The sequence below is a fragment of the Sturnus vulgaris genome, chromosome W, assembly GCF_052056855.1.
Source record: "Sturnus vulgaris isolate bStuVul1 chromosome W, bStuVul1.hap1, whole genome shotgun sequence".
Taxonomy (NCBI): Eukaryota; Metazoa; Chordata; class Aves; order Passeriformes; family Sturnidae; genus Sturnus; species Sturnus vulgaris.
In genome coordinates this window covers 43,843,916-43,866,818 of record NC_142282.1, presented here as the reverse complement: position 1 = coordinate 43,866,818, position 22,903 = coordinate 43,843,916, and the positions used below count along the sequence as shown (strand labels likewise).

The 22,903-nt window shown below is 44.0% G+C and overlaps 1 protein-coding gene across 14 annotated transcripts in view; it reads right to left on the bottom strand.

Annotated features, from left to right (window-relative positions):
* The window catches only part of LOC148220205 (E3 SUMO-protein ligase PIAS2-like), a 76,053-nt gene that overhangs the window by 15,555 nt on the left and 37,595 nt on the right, over positions 1-22,903 (bottom strand). For 2 of the 14 annotated variants that reach the window (XM_088155672.1, XM_088155674.1), the window contains exons 6-13: positions 15,103-15,237; positions 11,268-11,373; positions 10,602-10,675; positions 9,608-9,768; positions 8,877-9,010; positions 7,115-7,286; positions 4,726-4,865; positions 2,909-2,946 (exon numbers count right to left, since the gene is read on the bottom strand). In XM_088155672.1, the coding sequence (XP_088011798.1) occupies positions 2,909-2,946; positions 4,726-4,865; positions 7,115-7,286; positions 8,877-9,010; positions 9,608-9,768; positions 10,602-10,675; positions 11,268-11,373; positions 15,103-15,237 (960 nt within the window). Of the gene's footprint in view, positions 1-1,069; positions 1,894-2,205; positions 4,866-7,114; positions 7,287-8,876; positions 9,011-9,607; positions 9,769-10,601; positions 10,676-11,267; positions 11,374-15,102; positions 15,238-22,903 lie in introns of those variants that run through there. The other 12 variants (XR_015799121.1, XM_088155675.1, XR_015799122.1 and 9 more) reach the window with 12 other exon arrangements.

The following is a 22,903-nucleotide window of genomic DNA, read 5'->3' as shown; positions in this document are numbered from 1 at the left end:
GCAGCTGTACTAATCAACATTTCCATAGTATATACCTGCAACAATATAAGCAGGTATCTAAAAATTTTAGTAGTGATTAATGAGCCCTGATCAAGTCTGATAAGGAAAAATCCTTAAGTTGATTTAAATTTCCTGAAGTGAAAGACAAGCCATTTCAGAGCTGGACATTCTAAGCATTTAGAAACAGAATAAGGTTGCCAGATGTCAAAGAAGAAGATAAGACACCCCCCCCACACGCACACATTGTTTGACACACTTTACTTTCTCTTACCCTGTGGATTCGAATCTTGGGCATGTTTGAAAGTGAGCCCGAGCTGTTTGAACTGTCCAAAATGGACAGTTCATAGCAGCATACCTGCTTGCAGTCTTCTGCATAAACAAACGTCTGTTATTCCCGCTTTTGGCAGTTCAGATCTCAAGGGCAGGCACAGAGTATTGCAAGATGCAGTAAGTGGAAAGAAAAGGAGGAAGTTCATCCTTCATTTTTAAGACACCAGAAAGTCAACTCTACTCTAAGAGACCTACTACTGTTTTATTCTAGTGACAGAGGTGAAAAAGAGTCTGCTTCAGATCCTCTTGTCTTAATTAGGGAGCTGATATTCTCCCACTTTTCAAGGCTGTAGTCTGTTTGCATAAGAATCTAGTTACAGTAAAAATTGTTCTCCCTAATGGTGTAAAGTTCAAATTTCCAGGGAAGGAAAAATACCACCTGGTTCTTTTTGACCTACAAAATTTCCATCTAATCCAAAGCCAATGGAGTTGAAGTGTTGCATGGAAGACTATTATAAAAGTATTCAGTCATGTGCCCTTCAAATTAATGAAGATATTTTCTTTAGAACCTAATCTCCTACTAATATAAAAAAGAACAGAAATAACAATCAGTAAGGTATATTTACAGAGCTTAATCTGGCCTACAGATTGGCAGCATGAACTAAGAGCATTGTCTTGGTTTAGTTTGATTTCCTGGTCAATGTACCAATAAATGTTATAGTTTAGGTTTGTTAATTTTAATATACTCATTTTCTGTTGTGAGATAGAATTAGGAGCAAAAGCAAGGCAGGCTTAAAACTTAAAAGGGTATGAAAGAAAAACTTTATTAACAACACAAAGGAAAGGAAAAAGAAAACAAATTCAGAATAAGATCTTCAGACCACTCCCTTCTCCTCTCTCCCACACCTTCTTAATAACAACATACAAAAAACCACTTCAGTCAGTTCCTAACTTAAATAGTCCTTTTCAGTTCACTTCAGAGAGAGAAGTTTCTTCTTGTCAGGCCATAGGGACTTCTCCACAAGAAGAAAAAAACCCAGTTCTTTTGTGGCTTCACTTTCCACGAACTCCTCCCATCTTCACAGCTTTCCCAAAGCTGTGCTTACGGGCCATGTTAAACTCATGGGGTATTTACTTTTAAGAATGAACTCTTCCAAAGCAAAGGTTCTCTTCATCTCTCTTTCTCTCTGTTTATGCTTTATTTCCAGAAACAGAGATCCCTTTTTTTCCTCAGGGCAAAGGATTCTCAACACAGGTGCTTTTGGTCAATGATCTATCAAATGGAACACTCCAATCCCCCGTGTCTTTTTCCACGGTTTATAGGAATTTCTTAATATAGTACAGTCCATCCCTATAGCTTACAAAAGGATTTTCAGCCTAAATTCATGACGTCTCCTCATTTTCCTTCCATCTGAAACTTGACTCCTGCTTCACTGACTTTAGTGTATTTTCTCTGTTCTTTTTCCTTTCATTCAAGGGAGAATTGGAGGTCTGCAAGTCTTATCTGAGCATTAGAAGGGTTAAAATTTCACACAAAAGTTGCAAGGGGCTGGGCCAGGCCATGCTGAAGCTGTGTTAGGATCTCAGGCCGCCCAGGCCACGCTCGGGGAGGCCGGACGAAAACTGCAAAGTACAGCCAGGGGAAAAAATGCTGACAAGCCTCTGGCTTCACGGCTGCTTCCCCCCCAGGCTGCGTGGGCGGCTGGGTGGGCTTGGTCACCCCCCACGGCTGCTCCGAGCTGGCAGAAAGGCAGAGCCCCGCCGAGCCGCGGCCCGCCGGGTGAGGGGGGGCTAGGATCTTAGCAAGGACCTCTCCTCCCCCTGGCCATCGGGGTCCCTGGTTGCAAACGGGGTCCAGTGGCCTCCCAAGCCCACCCCCCGCCTGGACCGGGCCGCATGGGAGGGGGAGGGGGGCCCGGACCAGGTCGACGTTACCTTGTGAAAAGCTGGAAATGAAAGAGAGCTTTTTCCCGCGTTACCACCTTCAAAAAATGTGTTCACGGAGCGAACTAACAACTTCTTTAATTGGTTCCTCAGGCTGTCAACAACCAAACCAGCCTCCAATTGGTTCCATCAATTCACAGAGGAAGTTCTCATAGAGAAAAGCTTCTGAGCTTCCCCTCCCCCTAGGTGCCTTCAATGCATAACCAACACAAGCATGAAGTACATGATCATAGAATCCCAGAATGGTTTGGGTTGGGAGGGACCTTCAAGACCACCTAGTTCCAAACCTCTGACATGGGCAGGGACACTTTCCACTAGACCAGGTTGCTCAAATTCCCATCCAACCTGGCCTTGAACACTTCCAGGGATGGGGCATCCACAGCTTCTTTAGGCAACCTATCCCAGTGCCTCACCACCCTGAGTGTATTTAAGTTAGTGCTGTGCTAGTATCTGCTTTGCCTAGAAAGGCAAACTACAAATAAAGACTGAGTTTCCATGCCTGGATTTATCATAGTAAGGCTAAACTGAATCCTCCCTTAATGCATTTTCATTACCACCTCTTGTTGGGAAAATGGATTTTCCTGGTCTGTGGTTAGGTCTAAGCAAGTGGATTGCATAAATGTGATAGTTATTTGAGCAGTATGTCACAAAAAACAGACTTGAAAATTAACCCCACAGCAGTTCAGAAACATACCTGTGAATCAGCTGGGATTAGTGAAAGAAAATTCAGTCCTAGAAAGAAAGATAATAAATTGATGAGTCTTTCTTTTATGCATACACAATAAATTTAAGGAACTTTTTTTGTGGTAATAGAACAGATTTTGCAATTGTTACAGTTTCTAAATGGAATATACTACTGTGACACCACTCTCAATGACTACCTCAGGCAGCAGCAAAACGAGTTATCTAGTACATATGTCTCTTTTTAAGAATGAGGATGACATAATGATGTATTATTCACTGGATATTGCTGGGTGGTTCAATGTGGTTGTTTAGATGGAGTTTGCCATTTGGAGCTGTTGGTTCATAATGTTTCACTGCATATTGTACTTGACTTGGCCAAACTGGGACATGAAGAGTGTCATCACATTTAAAATGTTGGAATGAAGTAAAGTCACAACATGCACAAGTCCAAAACCAAGGAGCAGATCTCTTCCTCCACCCATGGGCAGTCAATAAGAAAACATTTCTAATATCACCCCCATTTTGTGTCTAGACAAATAAAAGGAACAAAGAAGAGGAAACTACAAGTAGTTCAAGGTATATCCTCTAAGATCAGTGACAACTAGCATCCATCTTTTACACCAGTAATGTGTAAGCATTTAGGGGAAGATGTTTAAAATTATGAAACCAATGAGAAATTATGGCCTTTTTTTGTTGTTAAATATTGGCCTTGTGTTTGCTATGTCAACAGAAAAAAATGGTAAACTTCTTCCCTCCCTCTCCTCTCACCTCCAAATCTGTTCTGGCCAGTGACATCTCCCCTTTCTCCATTAGAGAAAAAATTTGGATGATATTTAAGCTTAGCTGCTTTTACAGAATTTACAGTTTCTTTTGGTCTTGCACATTCTAGAACTTCAGTCAATAGAGATAGACAACAGTTCTAGATTTCTGTTCTCTGAGCTTACTCTCCTATCTAATTTGGGAAGACAACCAATTTCTTAACAAGGGAGAAGTGGAAGGAGGGAGCAGTAAGGGAAACAATGGACAGAGAAACAAGGGGAATTATACCCATTTCACTGCCAAACTGGTGCTGAAAGAAGAGGAAAAAAACAGGCGATGTTTCAGGGCAGAAATGAATACAAGCAATGAAAGGAGGAGAGGGGAAGTACAGGAGGGCAATGTGACACCTGTCACCACAAGTCACCATTTCCTGGGCTCTGGATTTGTTACAGCCAGCAAAGAGAACCCCCAGAGTCCCTATATACAGTGTTCTTTTCAAGGAGCTAGGATAGAAAACAATCAGTATCCCCACCTTTTGTCTGATATTTAGCAGCAGTGTTGAAGAATACATCATAGGCATTTAGGGTATGTCTAGGTAAAGAAAGTCAATAGATATCAGCTTACAGATTGTAGCTCACCTTAACATCTTTTTCATAGTCTAGACAGAGCACCACTACAATCAGTTAGCAGAATATTTACATCTAGGGTTTGGATGAGTCAGTGCCATCACACATCTATTAATTTAAAGAAGTAGCTATTCTCCCTCACATCTACAACACATAATCATTGGATGTTTACACAAAGTCTAACTGAACATAGCAAGAAGTGTTTCTGGTTGCCATTCCGAAGTGCCAATTTGTATCCCAGAAGCAATGTTTGTCACATCACTGTTGCAAGATGAAATCTGAAACTGGAAAAAAGTCTGTACTGGGCTTATCTAGACATCACATCAGTGCAATACTGCATAGTCTTGTTCCATTAAAAAAAGTTGATAAATTCTCCAATTTTTACCCATCCTGCAAGTTAATAATGCTGTCAAAATACACATGAAAAATAACCACCACCTACCTGGCAAGTCTGATGAAATACTGGATATTGGTGGATGATGGAATGATACTAGGTAGTCTGTTAATGAAGGTGGAATAGCAGCAGCATCAACCATTGTCACGCTGGGCACTCTGACAGTAGGTGGCTGATACACAAGAACCCTGTTTCAAACAGCATGGGAAATTACAGACAACCTGGCTGTTATTTACAGAAGAGAAATTATGCACCACTGTGCACTCTCATTCACAGGGTCACTATGTTATAATACAACTATAGCGTGGCTACTCACTGTACAGTATTCCAACTCTAATTTCCTCTTTCATAACAGTCTTCATAATAACATGACCCTATCATGTCTCTCAACAGCAGCTGTGACATAAGAGCAAGTTGGCATTAAAATAAAGTACAGTTCTGGAGTAATTTATAACAGTCTACCATTCAGAAAAAGTAATGTATTAAGTAATCCATCTGTGGAGTACCCTGGAAGGGATGTGCAGGTAGCCAGAGCCAGAAGGAGAGTGCTTGTTTCAATTTCTCTACATAACTGTTCCTCAGTGCCAACCTGTCATGCCAAAGGCGCAACTGACCATTATTCAGCCTCTGAAGCACAGATTACACATGTGGGAGTTAAATATCAAAACCCATCTTTACTCACAGCCTGAGCCAAAGCTAAGTTCAGCTCTCCAGGAGCATACAACTAGTTAAAAGCCTTTTGCATCCTCACCTGCTGCCCAATTACTTCACGGCACTGTTAAAGATGATACCACAGGCATTCAGGCACCAGCCATATGCATAAAATATTTCATAAACTCCAAGTCAGATGGAAACATCCAGAATCCTGTTCCCAGTCGCTCTGAATTGCTTCCTCCAGCCCACCAGCCATGAGTGTTATAGACTCATGTCTTCCTCCCCAGACTGCTGCCTTGCTACTTCTGAATTCAAAACCTTGGATTTCAGACCCTTCCTTCTCAAGCATCTCTTATACTTCAGCCTACATTGTTTCTGCCTATAAGAAGACACCCCACAGTTTTGCCAAAACTAGCATTCAGGCAACATTGTTTACAGGAGATAAGCTATTCCCCAAAAGCTTGGCTTTGACTTGCATTTGAAGAAAGTAAACATGCCATATCCATACCCAAACAGCAAGGAAAATACACTGCTCACAGAGACACAAGAAAACTCAGTCCCTCTACAACTATGGTTGCACATAGCCATCTCAAACAATCACAGGAGCACAGAAGCAAGTCTTGGTGCCTTCTGAAACTTCATTAAGAGATGCATTTGTAGTTATTTTTTCTTATAAAAATAAAATACCCATGTCTCTTGCAGAGGGACTCCTCTATATTCCTCATGAAAAGCAATGGAATTTCAGTATTGCTGCTGAAAGTGGTTGAAGATGACCAACTACTTTCTCACCAAAAATCAGACATTCCTGTGAACTAGAGACACAGTACACCTGCTCATTACTTCAAGAGCTGGCAAAACAGAAGGGGTTTGTTTGTATTACTATTATTTTAGTACAAGACATTAGCCACTACAGAGAGACAGACACACCTCATGCAACACTAACAAGTCATTACTAAAACCTGATGCTTGGAATCACCTCATGGAGCAGTGAGCACTGGTGAGACTAATCAGTGCCCCTCACTCCCTGCAGGTCTCCTGTGCCCTACGGGCCATGAGCAAGAATGTTATGGAAGCCACAAACAGTACCTGCAGCCAAAGTGCACAGACTGGGACAGAGAGGTGACACAACAGTAAAGAACTTGGTTATGCCTGCCACTGAAGTCAGGCATGACAACAAAGATGAAGCAGTTGGCAGAGTACTTGGGAAGTTTTTGGTTGTGCTAACCAAGTTTCAGGACTGACAGATAACCATGGCAAACAACAGTGTCCAAGACATTCCAGAGTGTAATAGAGGAGGAAAAGCTTGTCTTGATTCAAAACAGCAAAGTGCCTCCCTTTCAAGGCTGACAGGATGGATGAGAAATGCAACACAGCCTAATTTCCTGGGCAACAGAGCAGATTAGATAAAGGGTATAACAGTGAGAAAAAAGCCTTAAGATGACACTAACTTAACAAGAATGCATAAAGCTCCTCCACTTGGCATAATCTACTTTCTCGGGAGAATCTTGTCCATTATCTTAATCAACTTCCTTTTCTATGGAGAAATGGCCCTGCAAACACAGCAACAGTGAGCACAAGTCTTTTGTGATATGTAAAACTATTTAATAGTGTTTTGCCTGTTACAAAGGTAATGTATCAATACAACCTTCTGCAAGGAGAGACCTAGAAAGTTTCCTCTGGAAGTGTGGAGCTGGATCTTGAAGAGAGATTACAAATCCATTTCTCTACAGATCAGTTCATCTGAGACATTACAGAATTACAACTAACTTTAAAATTGACAAACCCTTTGGTTGGGCTTCCTTGTGTTTCAGACATAAATATGGACTTCCTTTTGGCAGGAGGATCTTCCTCTTCATCAGAAGAGCTTTCTATTGTCAAGTCAATAACGTCAAATTTCTTCTTGTTTACCTCATTGGCCACTGTCACAGAACAGGATTTCCTAAAAACACTGGAACCTGAAGAAGATAACAGAACATCACTGTTTTCTAAATGCCCTTGACATCAGCAGTTTCTATCTGCAACAGAACCAGATTATCTTCCTGGCCATGACAGAGAATGCTATGGCCAGGAACTGTCTTATAAGTATTCTGTGTGTCAAGAGTTGATGCTGGAATTACAACTGCACCACGAACTTTGCTTTGATTTCTTCTTAAATATGTTATCACAGAGGTATTACCACCATTTCTAATTGGCCCAGCCTTGGCCAGCAGTACGTCCATCTTTGGAGCCATCAGGGATTGGCTCTGCTGGACATGGTGGAAGCTTGTAGCAGCTTCTCACAAAAGCCACCTCTGGCCCTCCACTACAAAAAAAACAGGCCATGCAAAACCAATACATTCCATCCCTTACCTCTGTGAATCACATATTTAAGAATAAATCAAAACAAAGTTTGTGGTGCAGTTGTAATTGCAGGCAGAGAAGGGCAGGAGTGAGAACATGTGAGGGAAAACAACTGTGCAGACACCAAGGTCAGTGAAGAAGGTGGGGGAGGAGGTGCTCCAGGCTCTGGAGCTGAAATTCCTCTGCAGGCCATGGTGCTGACCATGGTGAAGCAGGCTGTCCCCCTGCAGCCCACGGAGGTCCATGGGGGATGCAGAGATCCACCTGCAGCCCATGGAGGAGCCCCATGCCAGAGTGGGTGGATACCTGGGAGGAGGCTGTGATCCAGTGGGAGACCCGGTGGAGAGAGGGGCCCCGCTCCCATGCTGGAGCAGCCTGTCCTTGAAGGACTGCACCCCGTGGAAGAGTGACCCACACTGCAGCAGTTTCGGGAGGACTGTTGCCCATGGGAATGACTCATGTTGCAGCAGTTCACATAGACCTGTTGCTTGTGAGATGGACTCATGTCAGAGAAGTTCACAGAGAGCTGTCTCCCATGGGAGGGACCCCACAGTGGAGCAGGGGAACAACTCCTCTCCCTGAACAGCAGGAGAAGCCTCAGGTGATGAACTGACCATAACCCCTGTTCCCTGCCTCCTTGTACTGCTGAGCTAGGAGGTAGAGCTGGGAAGGAGGGAGGGGTGGGGGGAAGGTGTTTTTAAGGGCTTGTTTTACTTCTCATTATCCTGCTCTGATTTTGTTAGCAATAAATTCACCTTATATCTCTAAGTTGAGCCTGTTTTGCCCCTGATGGTATTTGATGAGTGATCTCTTCTGGTCCTTAACTCAGGAACCATTTGGTAAATTTTCTCTCCTCTGTCCAGCTGCAGCAGGGGAGTGAGCAGCTTTCATGGGTACCTGGCATTCAACCGGTGTCAACCCATGACACTGTGTCATGTTGTGAATATTAAAACACAAGTTTTAGTCTTCACTTATCAATTTAAGGACCTAAAACAAGAACAACCTTTCGCTTTCTTAACTGCTATTATAAAGAACAAAGTCCAAATATGCATACTTTTAGAGACACAAGCCTTTCTTTTTAGTTTAGATGACAAGAAGGTTAGAAGTATTAAGCCCTCCAGAAAACAAACACCAACATTCACACATTATCCAAGCTACATCTAAGTATCCAAGTTGGTTTGCAATCACTACCCATATGAACATACTTTCTATTTTGGTGCACTGTGGACTTGAGACTTTCATAGCTTCTTTCTTTGGCCTCATGGGGCACCAGAACCCATCTTCTTGGAATTTGATCTCATCCACATCTGAACATTCATTAAGGATTTCCATAAAGAGCCTGAAAAAGAGGGCTGAGTGGTTTCATTTTTGATTCCAAGTGAAATTTTTATTCTAACTGAAAAGGAGACAGTGGAAAAGCTAATTATGATCACCTTCCATCCATTGCATGTGGTCTCTCCCTAGTTCCTCTTACCTGAAAGCCTGTAATTATAGACTATGCAGACATTGACAACTAAAAGAATATCCCAATCTACCCATATTACACTCCAACATTACTGCAATGCATAAATTTCAATACAGAAGCAGAAATAATCATACTTTGAACCAAATTTGACATTTTTTTTATGAGTTAAAAGGTAAATTTTAAAGTTAATAGCCTCGGAGATAAGGTCACATAAAAGGGATACATCCTTAAATATCAGACTTGGATTTCTTCAAAGGAAATATATTGAGGATCACAAGTTTGATGATGCAGTTGGGAGATAAACTTATGCAGTTCGTTACATGGTAAGAGAAACTGTCAGTTCCTCTCAGTCTAAAGTATTTTGACGAAGAAAATAATATGAAATCGCTAAAACTCAAGCCACAAAAGTAGCTATTGAGTACATCATGAAAAATGTTAAGCGATTCTGTAACTGCAAACCCAGTCTCTTACCCATCTAATATTAGGCTCTCATAAGTTGCCTTTTTGTCACAGACAGGGCAGATCCAGGTAGGCTTCTTTTCATTCATTTGAAGATAAAGAGCAGCATCAAAACACTGCAGGTGTGTGCAAGTAACAGCCCGGCATGGGATTGTCAGTCTCATTTTTCCCAGCTGCAGAAGATGCATTTAGAGAGAGTCAGAACAGAAGACACTGAAGTAGGCCTGGATAGCTAATAGCTGTCTCGTCTCACTACAGAGGGTGCCCAGGGCTAAGGGCGCTGCAAGCAAATCCACCGTATCAAAGCACTTACAGTACACTTAAAGGAACAATAAAGCCATCCTCAATATCTCCACTGAGTTGTCAGAAATATTTCTAATGGACCTACATCAACATTATTTCCAGGATTTCTTTACTGAAATACCACTTTTATAATTGTCTTTTAACTAAATATTTAAAGGGTTTTTCTGAGGTCCAGTTACACGTTAGGCTCATTTTAATGTTTAACTGAACAGACCAGTCACAAACACAAAGCCAGTTTCTACCTGGGAAGAGAAACCCCAAGGCAGTGTTGCCTTGTTACACAGTGGTCAATTTTTCTTGTTCGTTATAGTAGCTGACAGTATAAGCAATACCACCAAGATGAGCAAATCTGAAGTTTTATTTACCACTGTATCCTTTAATTATTCTGTCACCCTGCACAATTAGTCTCAGCACTTCAATATGAGATTACTCCTTTTAAAGACCTCACTATACACACACAAGTAGCAATTTGATTCTGACTGCACTACATCTGAGGCATTCACAGTTCCAAACCCCAGTTGGGTGAATGCTACTACAATCAGGTGCTTGTAGATGAACCCCTCTCCCCACTATTTTATATTATTGAATCAGTATATAACAAAAGCCAGTGAAGTTTCTTAAGTGGGTCTTTTTAAAAGCAGCCCAAGTCTGCACTAAAGATAAAAATAGAAATCTGAATCTGGTAATTTCCAGATGTACTTACAGGACACAACAGAGATACCCGCAGACTGGTTGTGGCAATCTCACTATCAGGATCTGCAGTTAGTTTTTCTTTAACTATTAAAATAAGTTAAGGAGTTATACACAGGTGTCATTATTTAAAATGCTAATCTTGAGTCACTGGTACATGTCCTTTATTTCCAGCTATCTAAGAAAATTAAGTATCCAGGAAACTAGTTCATAGCAATACCAAACAACAATGGCTTCACTATTTATAAGCAACTGGCAAACACTGCATCACAACATTGTTTGATGTGCAGCAGATGCACTAACAGACACGATGGTTAGTATGGCAAACTCAACCTAACATGAAAAGAGAGAAAATAATTATCAGTGAATGAGGTACAATCAGCATCACATGCAAGTGAAGAAAATTCAGAAGATCTACCTGCACCTCACAGCCCACCACAGTAAGTAGTGTTCATGGTATTCCTATAAGAACATTTCAGATGGTGTGGTCCTTACCAGCACAGGGACCCTCACTGAAAAAGTGTGCAATGCCTCAGCAACAGCAAAGGGAACCTTTGAGACTCTGGGCATGGACTTTCTTATCAAAATTATGCAAATTCTTAAAGTCTTACAAATTCTAGTTTTAAAGAGCCACCAACCACCCTCAAAAAGTATAGACAAGCAAATTAATTAGACTTACTTAGTGCTCTGGAATGATCGGGGTTTCTGATACCTTTCATTTTTAACCTCTGCAAAAGCATAGCTGAAGTGAGCTGGCGAACCAGATACACAGACATGGAGTAATTCTACAAAAAGAGTGATTGAAGATTAAATGTTGATTTTATACAGTACTTCCACTATGACAAGAGATTACTATTTACACCAGTAGCATCCAGCAGAAAAATCACACATAATTTTTGCTTAACTGTTATGAAAAGGAGACAGACAACTTCATTACTGTGAAAGAGTCCAATACTCTGCCAGAATTCTCCTGCCAATCAAATCCGATTGTCCTACTCCAGTTATGACTTAACTAAGAATGTTGGAGGTTAGGGTTTTTCCTTTTTTCTTTCTCTTAGGGAATTTTCTCCCATTTTGTTGCTAAGAAACAATAACGACGGATACTTAAGACAGACAAAAGAAGTAACCACGGAGAAGGGGGAGGAGTGCAGCTGGCTCTATTATTGTAGCTGAGGGGTTTCTCTTGGAGGGGTAGAGAGACCGCGAGATTTAGGCTGGGGGAAAGGGGGCTGAGCGCAGCTCCTCGGTCTCTATCGGCTTGGGAGGAGGACAGTCGAGCTGCCTTGGAGGGGGGAATTCGCTGCCGCCGCCGGAGCCCAGCCCTGCCCTGTTTCTCCTGCCGCGGGTGAGCCTTTGCTTGTGAGAGCAGCTATTGAACTGGGACCTTATTAACATCCTACCTCAGTAAAAATAAAAGTACCTTCTCCATCTGCTCATGTGCCTCGGAGAAAACCCCGGGACCCCGAACCCCTTCCTCCTCTGAAGGGTACTCTCCCTGCTGTGTTCGGGAGCTGGACTGCCGCTGCCCAGCCCCCGCTGCGTCTCTGCTACTGCCCTGAAGTTTTTTTGCTACAACGTAGCCACGCACCCTCTACCTGCCGGGATCAGCTCCTGTTACAGCTACGGGGTTTCTGATACATCTTGTTTACCACTGCGAGATTTTGCTCATCCCTGCCGTTCCAGCTTGCTGCTTCTGAGGTTCCCTGCTATAGCTCCTTTCGCTATCCAGAGGGGCACCAGGATCGGCTGCCCTTGGGGGTTTGTAAAGGAAGCACCATTTCCAGCCCTTCCGCTGGCTGCACCCGCCATTATCTACATTCAGAGACACGATCGAACTCGCACCACAGCGCCCCCTGCAGCTGCAGGGGAATCATCGCACCTGCCCTGCCCGGTCGGGGAGCCACCAATACTCCTGCCGGCTCTGACCATAACTACACCAAAGGGGAAAGTGCCTGACAGCCGAGAAGGCTGTTACTGGGTTTTCTGGTTGTGTTTGTTGTTGCTGCCGTTGTTGTTTGTTTGCCTTGTTATATATTCTAGTAAAGAACTATTACTCCTTTTCCCATATCTTTGCCTGAAAGCCCCTTAATTTCAAAATTATAATAATTCGGAGGGAAGGGGATCATATTCTCCATTCCAAGGGAGGTTCCCACATTTCTTCGCAGAGACCTGTCTATCAAATCAAGACAGAAAAATAATTCCACAACCAAAAGACAATCTAGGCTTTGTTCTTGGAAAGATGACTTACATAGTGGCACATCTCATACATGCAGTCTTTAGGAACTTCTCACTTTTGTCTAAATCCTTCCCTTTTTCCAGTGTCAATTTGTTAGTGGGGAGCTCAGAGACAATCACACAACAAAAGATGATAGTCTTTCAAGTGCTAACACAACACCTTCTAAAGGCACACAGCTGCACCAATTTCTTTGTACCTCTGTACCTTTTCTTTAGCTTGCTCTGCACTTTTAAGCCAAGCCTTGTCATACCATGTCCACTCCTTTGAGGCTGGCCCTATTCAGTAGCATTTACTACTCTTCCCTAATTCACATCACTTGCCAGCTGCTTTTGTTCAGCATTCACTCTCTCTTCAAGGTCACTAATGAAGAGAAAATTCTGCAAGTCCCACCAGTTCTTGCCTAGATGAGCAGATAAAGTGATCTAAATGCACGAGACACCACTAAGAAAAATTAGTTTTGGTTTGGGTGTGTGTTTTTTTTTCCTTAAAGAATGACATTGCCTACAGAAAGAATTTTATAGGCTCAAGTCTGACCACCTCTGAGGGGTTAATGCTTCCTTTGCTCAACAGCCCTCCACTATCAGTCAAGTCCATGCCAATAAGCCCTTAGTATATGAGCCTGCTGACACTCCAGACTGGCCCCCAAGGTCTCAACTTTGAGGATGTATAGTGATGGCTGCTACATGAGTTCTGGCACCAACATTAAACCAAAAAGCTTGTTCTACATCTCAGGGAAAGAGGGAATGCTGGTACAACCTCAAAGTAATTTGTTTCCATGAGAATATGTTTTGGCAGAGAGAGGGGAGGAAGAAAGCAGAGGTCAACAGGAGAGGCCAAGACCACACAGAGCACTGTAGTAATTTTAAGATTTTGTACTTTCTGATCGGGAAGAAACAGCCTAGATCTTTCTCTCCAGCTCTGTTTTAGAAAAAAACAAAACAAAACACTTTGCTGTCAACATTGCCCTTCATTCATTTTCTGAACATTAGCTTTCTCTCCAATTTATTTTAAAAAATTTAATTAGTGTAAAAAAGCTTTTACTGGAGTCTCACTTTGAAATGTGGTGTCTCTAGTCCAGATTTTGATTCTGAAGAAAAAAAGAGGTAAGCTACTTTGATAATTGAATGCAGAAGGATTTACTGTCCTGGTTCTGGCCAGGACAGGGTTAGATTTTGCAGTAGCCAGGAGGGGGCATGGCCGGGAACTGGAGGTTATTCTCTGCCACCTCATGTCATTGCCAGGGGCAGGGAGTCTCTTCCAGGGAGAAGGGGTTCCTTAAGGTTGAGTAAGCCTGATGGCATAGGCATGGCAAAGGGAGCCAAGGGAGGCATCTGGTATCATCTGTTGTCAGGGGGTTTCTGTGTGAATTGTTACTTTTCCTGTACCCTCTTGTCATTAGTATTGTTGCTGTTACTGTTCCTTTTCTCATCTCATTTCTGTTTTCAGTAAATTGTTCTTATCTCAACCCATGATCTTTATCTTTTGTACCTCAAATTCTTCACTCCAGCCTGCAGCAGGGAAGGGGGAGAGGAAAGCAGGGGAGTGAGTGGTGCATGGTTTGGAAAGTCTCCAGGGGAGCACTAAATTGGGAAGTACCATTGCTAAACCACGGCATTTACACAAATAGTCACAGAGGAATAAGTAGTTCTTGACTTAGCAACAGCTTGAAGGGCTGCTGCAACCATTATTTAAACCTAAGATGAATTCAGAAATTTCCTACTGTCCTTTTCTTTCTTTAAAAACATCCATAGGTGGATTTCTAAACAACCACACAGCCGTTTTAAAGGCCAATTTCTTTTCAGCTATAATTAGTGATCAGTTTAAAAAGTCTTCTCCAATGGACAATTACAACAGATACCAAGAAACATGCCTTAGAATATATGGCTACATAATTTCATTTTTCACACCATCAGGCTACAAGGAAGTGATTAGGTCTTCCTTTTGTTATTTTGTCATGTCTGAATTGTTTTGTACTATTTACACCACAAAACGAGCTTGTTATTTTTGACACGCACTTCAGGCAACTCCTAACAGCAGGCTTTCTAATGTGAGTTCTATAAGGAAGTCTTTATCATCTGTATGTGAATCATATTTATGTTACTGAAAAGTACAATAGTTCTTGAGCAAATTTTGTTTCCTGGCACTGATAAGTTCAGCCACCTAATACTAAACACTTGCTGATGTATGCATTGCCAGCAACATCAGGCAGTAGAAGAGAAGAAATGCTAGATGAGGTTATTTAGACAACTTCCCACATCCTACACAACATGCAGTTTACCTTTCCAATTTCAGAAGCCCAGGAAATGGAAATCTGGTTTGGCACTGCTGATGACAGCCTAACTAGAGATGTTATATTTAAGGGGCGCCCAGGTCGCTTCTGTTCAATTCCATTTTTTGGTGGTGGAGCATATCCCTATAGGAAGAAAGGACAATTAACATGCTACCAAGTCTCCCTGCTGCACTCTGAAACCTGCTGACACAGACTTGATCTATGGGAAGCAGGTAAACCTAGAGGATCTCTAGGCTGGAGATGAAATCCAACACAATCTGAAAAATATCAGTCTTTTGACAGTCTAACACTATAAGTCAACCACAATTATAAGGCATTTTTTGTTTTAAGAGGTTTTATAGAAGTGCTGAAAAGGTGAAAGAACACAGCTTGGGTCTAGGTAAGTTCACCGAAAGAATAAAAAGTAATGTCAATGCGTTGTTCCCACATACACACACACACCGAAAGAGAGTGGAACATTGCAAGTGACAAACACAGCAAGTCATGAAGAGTTAACTCAGTGTTTCACACCCAGAAAACACTTCAATGATTCTATGTAAAAAAAAAGAGTCTTGTTCTATGACAGCATACAGCTGGACTGTATGCATCATAAAAGGAGGAGGGGTTTGGCTATAGAGAGCCAGTCCCTGAAGAGAATGCAAGCAGGCAGCTATTGGTCAGTGAGCTGAGTGGTAAGCAATCATAGCCAATCAGGTTCGAACGCAGAATCTTTTGAATAGGCTACATAAGAGCTGTGTAAGCCATTAAACTCTGCTGCATACACTATGAGTGTGCTGTCTCTCCATCTCCCGCCACTGTGACATTGTTCCAAGAGCTCCACATCTCCTTGATGCCTGCTTTGCCTTGCATCAACTACACCTGGCCCAGTTAGCTACGAATTGTCATCTGTCCTCTGCCAAGGTCCTTGAGTGTTGTAACTCACTAGATGTATTGGAAATGGTAGATTCCGTGACCCCTGCAATGTCCTGTGGTCTGGTCCCTCTCCCCTCTGGCTGTGCCCAGTTGGCCAAGATTCAATTTCTTCCCGCCCCCCCCCTTACAGACCCTAGAAAAGACCTATGCCCCCTGACCTCACTCTCTTTTCGCTCCTGGAGGACCACAAGAAATAAACCTCAAATTCTCCCCAGGGGGGAAAGAGCCTCTTTTGTTATCTTTTATTCACGTCCATGTGGTGGATCCCAGAGGCTTCATCCTAACATCTGAGCTAGACGGGAACAAGGGTGAAAGTCTCAGACGGGTGAAGCCACACTTGAGGAAGGGCTGTACATGGAATACCAGCTGTATTTAAGAGATCATAGAATCATAGAATGGTTTGTGTTGGAAGCAACCTTAACAATCATCTAGTTTCAACCCTCTCACCATGGGCAGAGAATAATAGGCTTTGCTGTTGTCTGCAGAAACAAAATAAACTAGGTTTTGTTGCTCAGTTTTGATGAAAAATTTCATAACCTGGACAACTTTTCTCTGTATTTTATTTCCTATATGATGTCTGCAAATTGACTCAGGAGTCATCCATCTCCCTTTTGCTTCTAGGCAAGCACAATCTCCAGTGTATCATGAGCAGAAAGTACTTGTGCTGTCTGAAGGAGCACACGGCCTAACTGTAGCTTATTCACCTCATACTTCATCTGTCATGATGAAAGCAAGCCAGTCTGCAACAGGAACTGAGAATCTCTGTTCTGAGTTCATACATGTGGGAGCTAAGACAAAGAGTACTATGGATTTAATTAGTATAAGCAGTTTGATAAGCAAGATGCCTTGGCAAGAACAAACAGAGCAAAAAGATGGTATCAAGACTGGTGACAGGGAAGAAGACTGAATCAAGGAGAAATGTTGCAAAATGTATAAGTTTGTCTGTGTGATCTTTAACGCAATCAATGTAGTAAAAAATTACTAGCCTTCCTAAAATGGTATCTAAGCATATGTAGCTCACAGTAAATTCGGATTCTGATCACCAGTCAGTAGTCTCCGTCTCTCAGTTGTCGATAATACAGACAGCCTGTAGTCCACTCATTTCAAAAACTCATTCTGCACCGGAACAAAGGCCAATAAAAGACTGCAGCTCTATGTCTCACACAGAACTGACCACCAGATTTTATTTCATTCAAGACGGTATTGTTCAATACAAGAAACTCTCCCAGAAAGGATACACTGTAAAAACGCTCACGTGTATATTTTTTTTTACCCAGAGAAACACACACATTCACAGCCTATTGCTTGGGAAAAGAGTTACTGTGAAAGACCCTAAGTCTGAAAATAAAACGCAGAAATAAACAGCCTCTTGCACTGTCCTAGAGTGACTTTATTGTTGTAACTCCCTAGATGTATTGGAAATGGTAGATTCTGTGACCCCTTCAATGTCCTGTGGTCTGGTCCCTCTCCCCTCTGGCCGTGCCCAGTTGGCTGAGATCCAATTTCTTCCCGCCCCCCCCCTTTCAGACCCTAGAAAAGACCTATGCCCCCTGAGCTCGCCCTATTTTCGCTCCTGGAGGACCACAAGAAATAAACACCAGACTCTCCCCAGGGGGGAAAGAGCCTCTTTTGTTATCTTTTATTCACATTCATGTGGCGGATCCGTGAGGCTTCACCCTAACATCTGAGCTAGTCGGAAGAAAGGGTAAAGACTCAAGAGTCAAAGCCACAGTTGGCGCTCAACGTGGTTGGTCTCTACAGAATTAGAGAACCCCACGACCGGCTGTGACTCCCATTTTCGGGATTCAATAAGCCTTTGAGCTGATCAACTACCTTAAATTTCTTTGAGCTGCATTTTGTGCAGTTCGGAAACTCTACGAACAAACCGGGAGCCTGTCAGGAGCCCAGGCAGGTCGGGTCTGGACGGAGACCCATTACAGTTAGACAGAAACCTATGCCTGCAAGATAAAGGGTGAGTGTAAGCCTCCTTTCGCAGCGGGTGGGTTCCCCGGAACACCACGGGGGGGGTCTCACCAGTGGCATTTGGCCAGCGCGGCGCTGCGCGCGAGAGGCGGCGGCAGCGCTCACGGCTCGGCTATCTGGCGGGCACGCACTTCGCATGGTGTGCGCGGGGTGCGACGAGCAGGCTGGGGGGGGCTAGACGCAGCCACCTCAGACATGGCGCGACGCACAGCAGGCAGCAGCTTTGATCAGTTTCAAAGCGGTGGCACAGTGTTTTTATGGCTTTTTGCGGCTCTGCTCGGCTGGATCTGTCCCAAAAGTGGCTCCGGTACCGCATGGGTCTTGCTGACAAAAGCGGCAGAATTGACATCTGATCCGCGGCCAGCAGAGCCTGAAAACCGTGCTGTACCAGGCACATTTTAACAACGTACTCTTTTCCTGTGTTTTAACTGTAGTGGGGTAGATATAGTGGCACAATGTTACTAAACATCATGGGCTTACAGCAATCTGCCCTACAAAACAGTTTAAGTTCCCAACTCAGGGAAATATTAAGTTCAGGAAATGTTTTAATGTCTAAGAAAAAATTAACACATTTTACAAGCTGGCTGTCTGTGGAAAAATCGGACCTTGAATTGCAAGATATAAATTCAGTTCCATTTTAGGAGGAAATAGGGGATTTATTAACTTTAAAAGTGGAAAATGGATATAAAACAGCCGCTTTATTCCTCCTGCTATTCTTACAAATTTGAAAACTATTACTTCAGACAGAAAACAACAGGCAGCAACAGCAAAACAGCTCGGATTCATCTTCCCTTTCTCCAAAACCCTATAACCTGGAAATGGAGGGGCCCCATGGGTCACCCCGGAAACTGCAGGGCACCCGGCACAGCCGTAGCTGCTCTGGGCCCCTGAGTCCTCCCCAGTATCCCGGTTCTGACGATTTTTCGAAAATTGTCAGCCATCCTTCCTTGTACCCTTCCCTCCCAAGTGTTTTTCCTTTGGAGCAGTGTTCCGAAAGTTATAGAAGTGACTTCCCTTCCCTTCAGGGCAACGGCCACATGACTAAGCCTGAAGGAGCCGGGGACAAAGTCCAAGACGGCAATGGCAATGCGGCTTGTCGCCAGGGCACTGCAGAGCGAGTGGTGGGGGTCCCATATGATGGCAGCCAGGTGTTTCCTCCATCATCCCGCAATCCCCTTTACCCACTGGTCCCTGCCCCAACTCTTTCCCCTCCCATAACCCATCCCTGCCCTCGGCTGCCTTGCCCCCTCCCTCCTGCAAGAGCCTGCCCTGCATGACATCAACCTGCAACCCCGCCCACATGTGTTGCAACCCTGGTTCCCATGACTACCCCTCCCCTGCTCCGGTTTCACATGCCTGCGCTCCAAGCTACTGCGGGAGGGGGGGGCAGTGGAACCCCTGCTAGGTTCAGTGCTGGTGGGGATGGAAGTGGGGAGGGATCAGCCCACAGCCCCTGCGGGACAGATGGTGTCCCCTGTGGTGGGGGAGGGTGGGCAGCCTCCTGGGCCTGCTGGGGTGGGGGTGGGGGGGGCCCAGCCCTGGAAGTCAAAACCTGGGAGAAGAATATATACCATCAGCTGCTACCGTGGTTTATCTCGGTAGGAGAAACGGCAAGAGAAGTTATCAGCCTTTGTCCTATCAAGATAAAAAAGAAATCTGTAAAGTACAGAGAGAATTTGGCAGAAGTAGTGAAATTTTTAAAGGCATGATGAGAGCCACCTTTAGCTCAAACGAACTAGCTCCAATGACATCAAGGATCTTTTCCGATGTCTGTTAACTCCCTCAGAATATGATCTATGGGAAAGTCTGTGGAAAAGGTCTTTGAAAGTGCTTTTACAAGACCTTTTACAAAGCTCTGATGATGCCAAAGATGCTGATGATAATGACATAACATATGAACACCTATGTGGGGAAGGAGATTGGCATTGCCCCAAGAAACAAACCAGAGTACTATCCAAGTCTGTCCTGTCAGAAAAGGCTTTTAATCAATTACCAACAGTGGACACCAAGGGTAGTTATGTTAACATTAAACAGTTTGCTTCTGAGAATTTCTTACAGTTTGTAGATCGCCTTTGTGCGCAAGTGGAAAGACAAGTGTCTGATCCGGTGGTACAAGCCAAATTGATTAAAGAGATGGCTCAGAGGAATGCTAATGAAACCTGCTGCAGGGTTATCCTTACCCTTCCCCTCAAACCAGCGCCTAGCTTAGCACAGATGATAGAAGCCTGCGCCAGGAAAGCAGAACTGCTCAGTGGACATGAGAGAAATCCAGGACTGGCACGCCCAAAGACCATGGCAGCTGTGAGACCAGAAACCAAGAAGCAACCAATGTCACCAGAGCAGCTGCAGCAGATTATCTGCTTCCAGTGCAAGAAGCCAGGATGCTTCGCCAGAGACTGTCCACACAACAAGAAACAGCAGAAGACCAACAAACAAAAAAACTAGCATCCCAGCGCGCACCCGTCATTAACACAATCGCGCGCTCGGCTATAAATGCTGCGGGCTCCACACTGGCAAAAGACTCTCTCTTTAAAAAAAGGGGGGGAGGATGGAATAGAGGGTGTGGGGGATGCAGGACAATCAAAATGTTAAATGTTCAATTAACAAGGTTTGGAAGCCACTAGGCCGTTTTAGGCTTGTGACTACCAAAGGTTTTCATTTCAGCTCACCTGATTGGACAGTCATTACAGTGGACTTACCTAACTGCACACAGGACATGACGCTAAACCACATGAAACTGGACAGTGAGTACTTTGTTGTTGTGGACACATGACACACACCCCTAGAGATTGAGGTAGCTCCCATGACCATCAAGCGAAGCATAACCGGCCTCATTCTCCTGGCACGATGTCCTCTACCACCATATTACCTGGTTGAGGGACAAATCCTCGCCCAGGCCATTCCCGTTCCAGAGGAGGTCCCAGTAGATGGAAAATCACCTGAGGTCTACTGGGCAGAAGTGGTGGGTGAGGACAAACCTTCTCTGGCATGCAACCTAATCCGTGGATCAGACCACCTCCATGTAGAAGGGGTACTGGACACAGGTGCTGATGTGACTATCATACCCGAGAGAATGTGAGCGTTACATGTGGCAGGCAAAATCCAAGGTGTAGGAGGGGTAAAATTGGCAAAAATATCAAAAAGCATCGTGCAAATTGAAGGGCCGGATGGAAAATTGGCTAGCATCCGTCCATTTGTTACAGATTATAAATGCCCTCTATGGGGGAGAGACAACATGTCCCAATGGGGAGTCAAAATGATTATTCCTAAGACTCCTCGGGATTTTTAGAGGCCGCCACTGTAGAGCGCCCTACCCAAAAATTGAAATGGCTAGATGATACTCCAAAGTGGGTAGCACAGTGGTCGATGAGTAAGGAGAAGCTCAAGGCGCTTGAAGAGCTTGTGGAGGAGCATTTGGCCAAAGGCCACATAGAAGACACCACAAGTCCGTGGAATTTTCCTGTCTTTGTAATAAAGAAACTGGGGAAGGACAAGTGGAGGCTGCTCCACGACCTCTGGGAAATAAACAAAGTGATTGAGGACATGGGGTCCCTCCAACCTAGGATGCCTTCTCCAACGATGCCTCCCAGAGATTGGCAAATGGCTGTTCTAGACATCAAGGACTTTTTCTTCCACATTCCCCTACACCCAGAGGATGCCCCACGGTTTGCCTTCTCAGTTCCTACCATCAATCGAGAAGCCCCAGGGAAGCGCTACTACTGGAGAGTTCTGCTGCAGGGAATGAAATGTAGTCCCTCCATCTGCCAGTGGCATGCGGCCTCATTGCTGTCCCCGGTGCGTGCTCAGAGAAGGGAAGCCATCATCTTACACTACATGGATGATGTGCTTGTGTGTGCCCCCGATGACTCTCTACACCAAGACACACTTGACCTAGTGGTTAAGGTTTTAACGTCTGCTGGATTTCAACTGCAGGAGGACGAGGTCCAAAGGTTGCCACCTTGGAAGTACCTGGGCTTGGAAATTACTGCAAGGACCATTGGTCCGCAGAAATTGGAAATTAATTGTAAGCCAAAAACCTTGGCAGATCTCCATTCCTTGTGTAGGTCTTTGAATTGGGTCAGACCCTGGCTAGGCCTCACTAATGAGGACCTAGAAACTCTCTTCAGTTTATTGAAAAGGGAGAGAGAGCTGCTTTCTCCCAGGGAACTGACCCCAGAGGCAAAGACTGCAATCGAAAAGGTACAGAAGGCTTTAGGAGAGAGGCAAGGTCATCGTTACCAGCCCGAGCTGCCCTTCAAATTCATTGTACTAGGAAAACTGCCACACTTACACAGGTTGATATTCCAATGGATCGAGGGGCAGAAAGAGTCACTCTTAATCATAGAGTGGGTCTTCCTCTCCCACCAAAGATCCAAAACCATCACTAAGCCACAAGAGCTGATAGCTCAGCTGATTCGGAAAGCAAGGATGAGACTGTATGAACTGGCTGGTTGTGACTTCACATGTATTCACCTCCCAGTCAAACTGTCTGAGGAGGGGAGGAACTCTCCTGAGAGACTGACTAAAGAGATGTTTGAGCATTTGCTCCAGAGCAATGCCAGTCTCCAATTATCTCTGGACAGCTATAGTGGACAAATATCAGTCCATGCCCTTTCTCACAAGCTGTTTAATGAGGAATTCCACCTCATTCCTCGTGAAAAGAGGAGTCAGAGACCACTCAAAGCTCTCACAGTGTTCACGGATGCATCCGGGGCTTCCCACAAGTCGGTGATGACTTGGAGAAATCCCCAGACTCAGCAATGGGAAGCTGATGTTGTGTTTGTGGAGGGATCACCCCAGGTAGATGAACTGGCAGCAGTCGTGAGAGCCTTTGAGAAGTTCTCGGAGCCAAGCAACTTGTTAACAGACTCAGCCTATGTACCGGCGTTAGTGT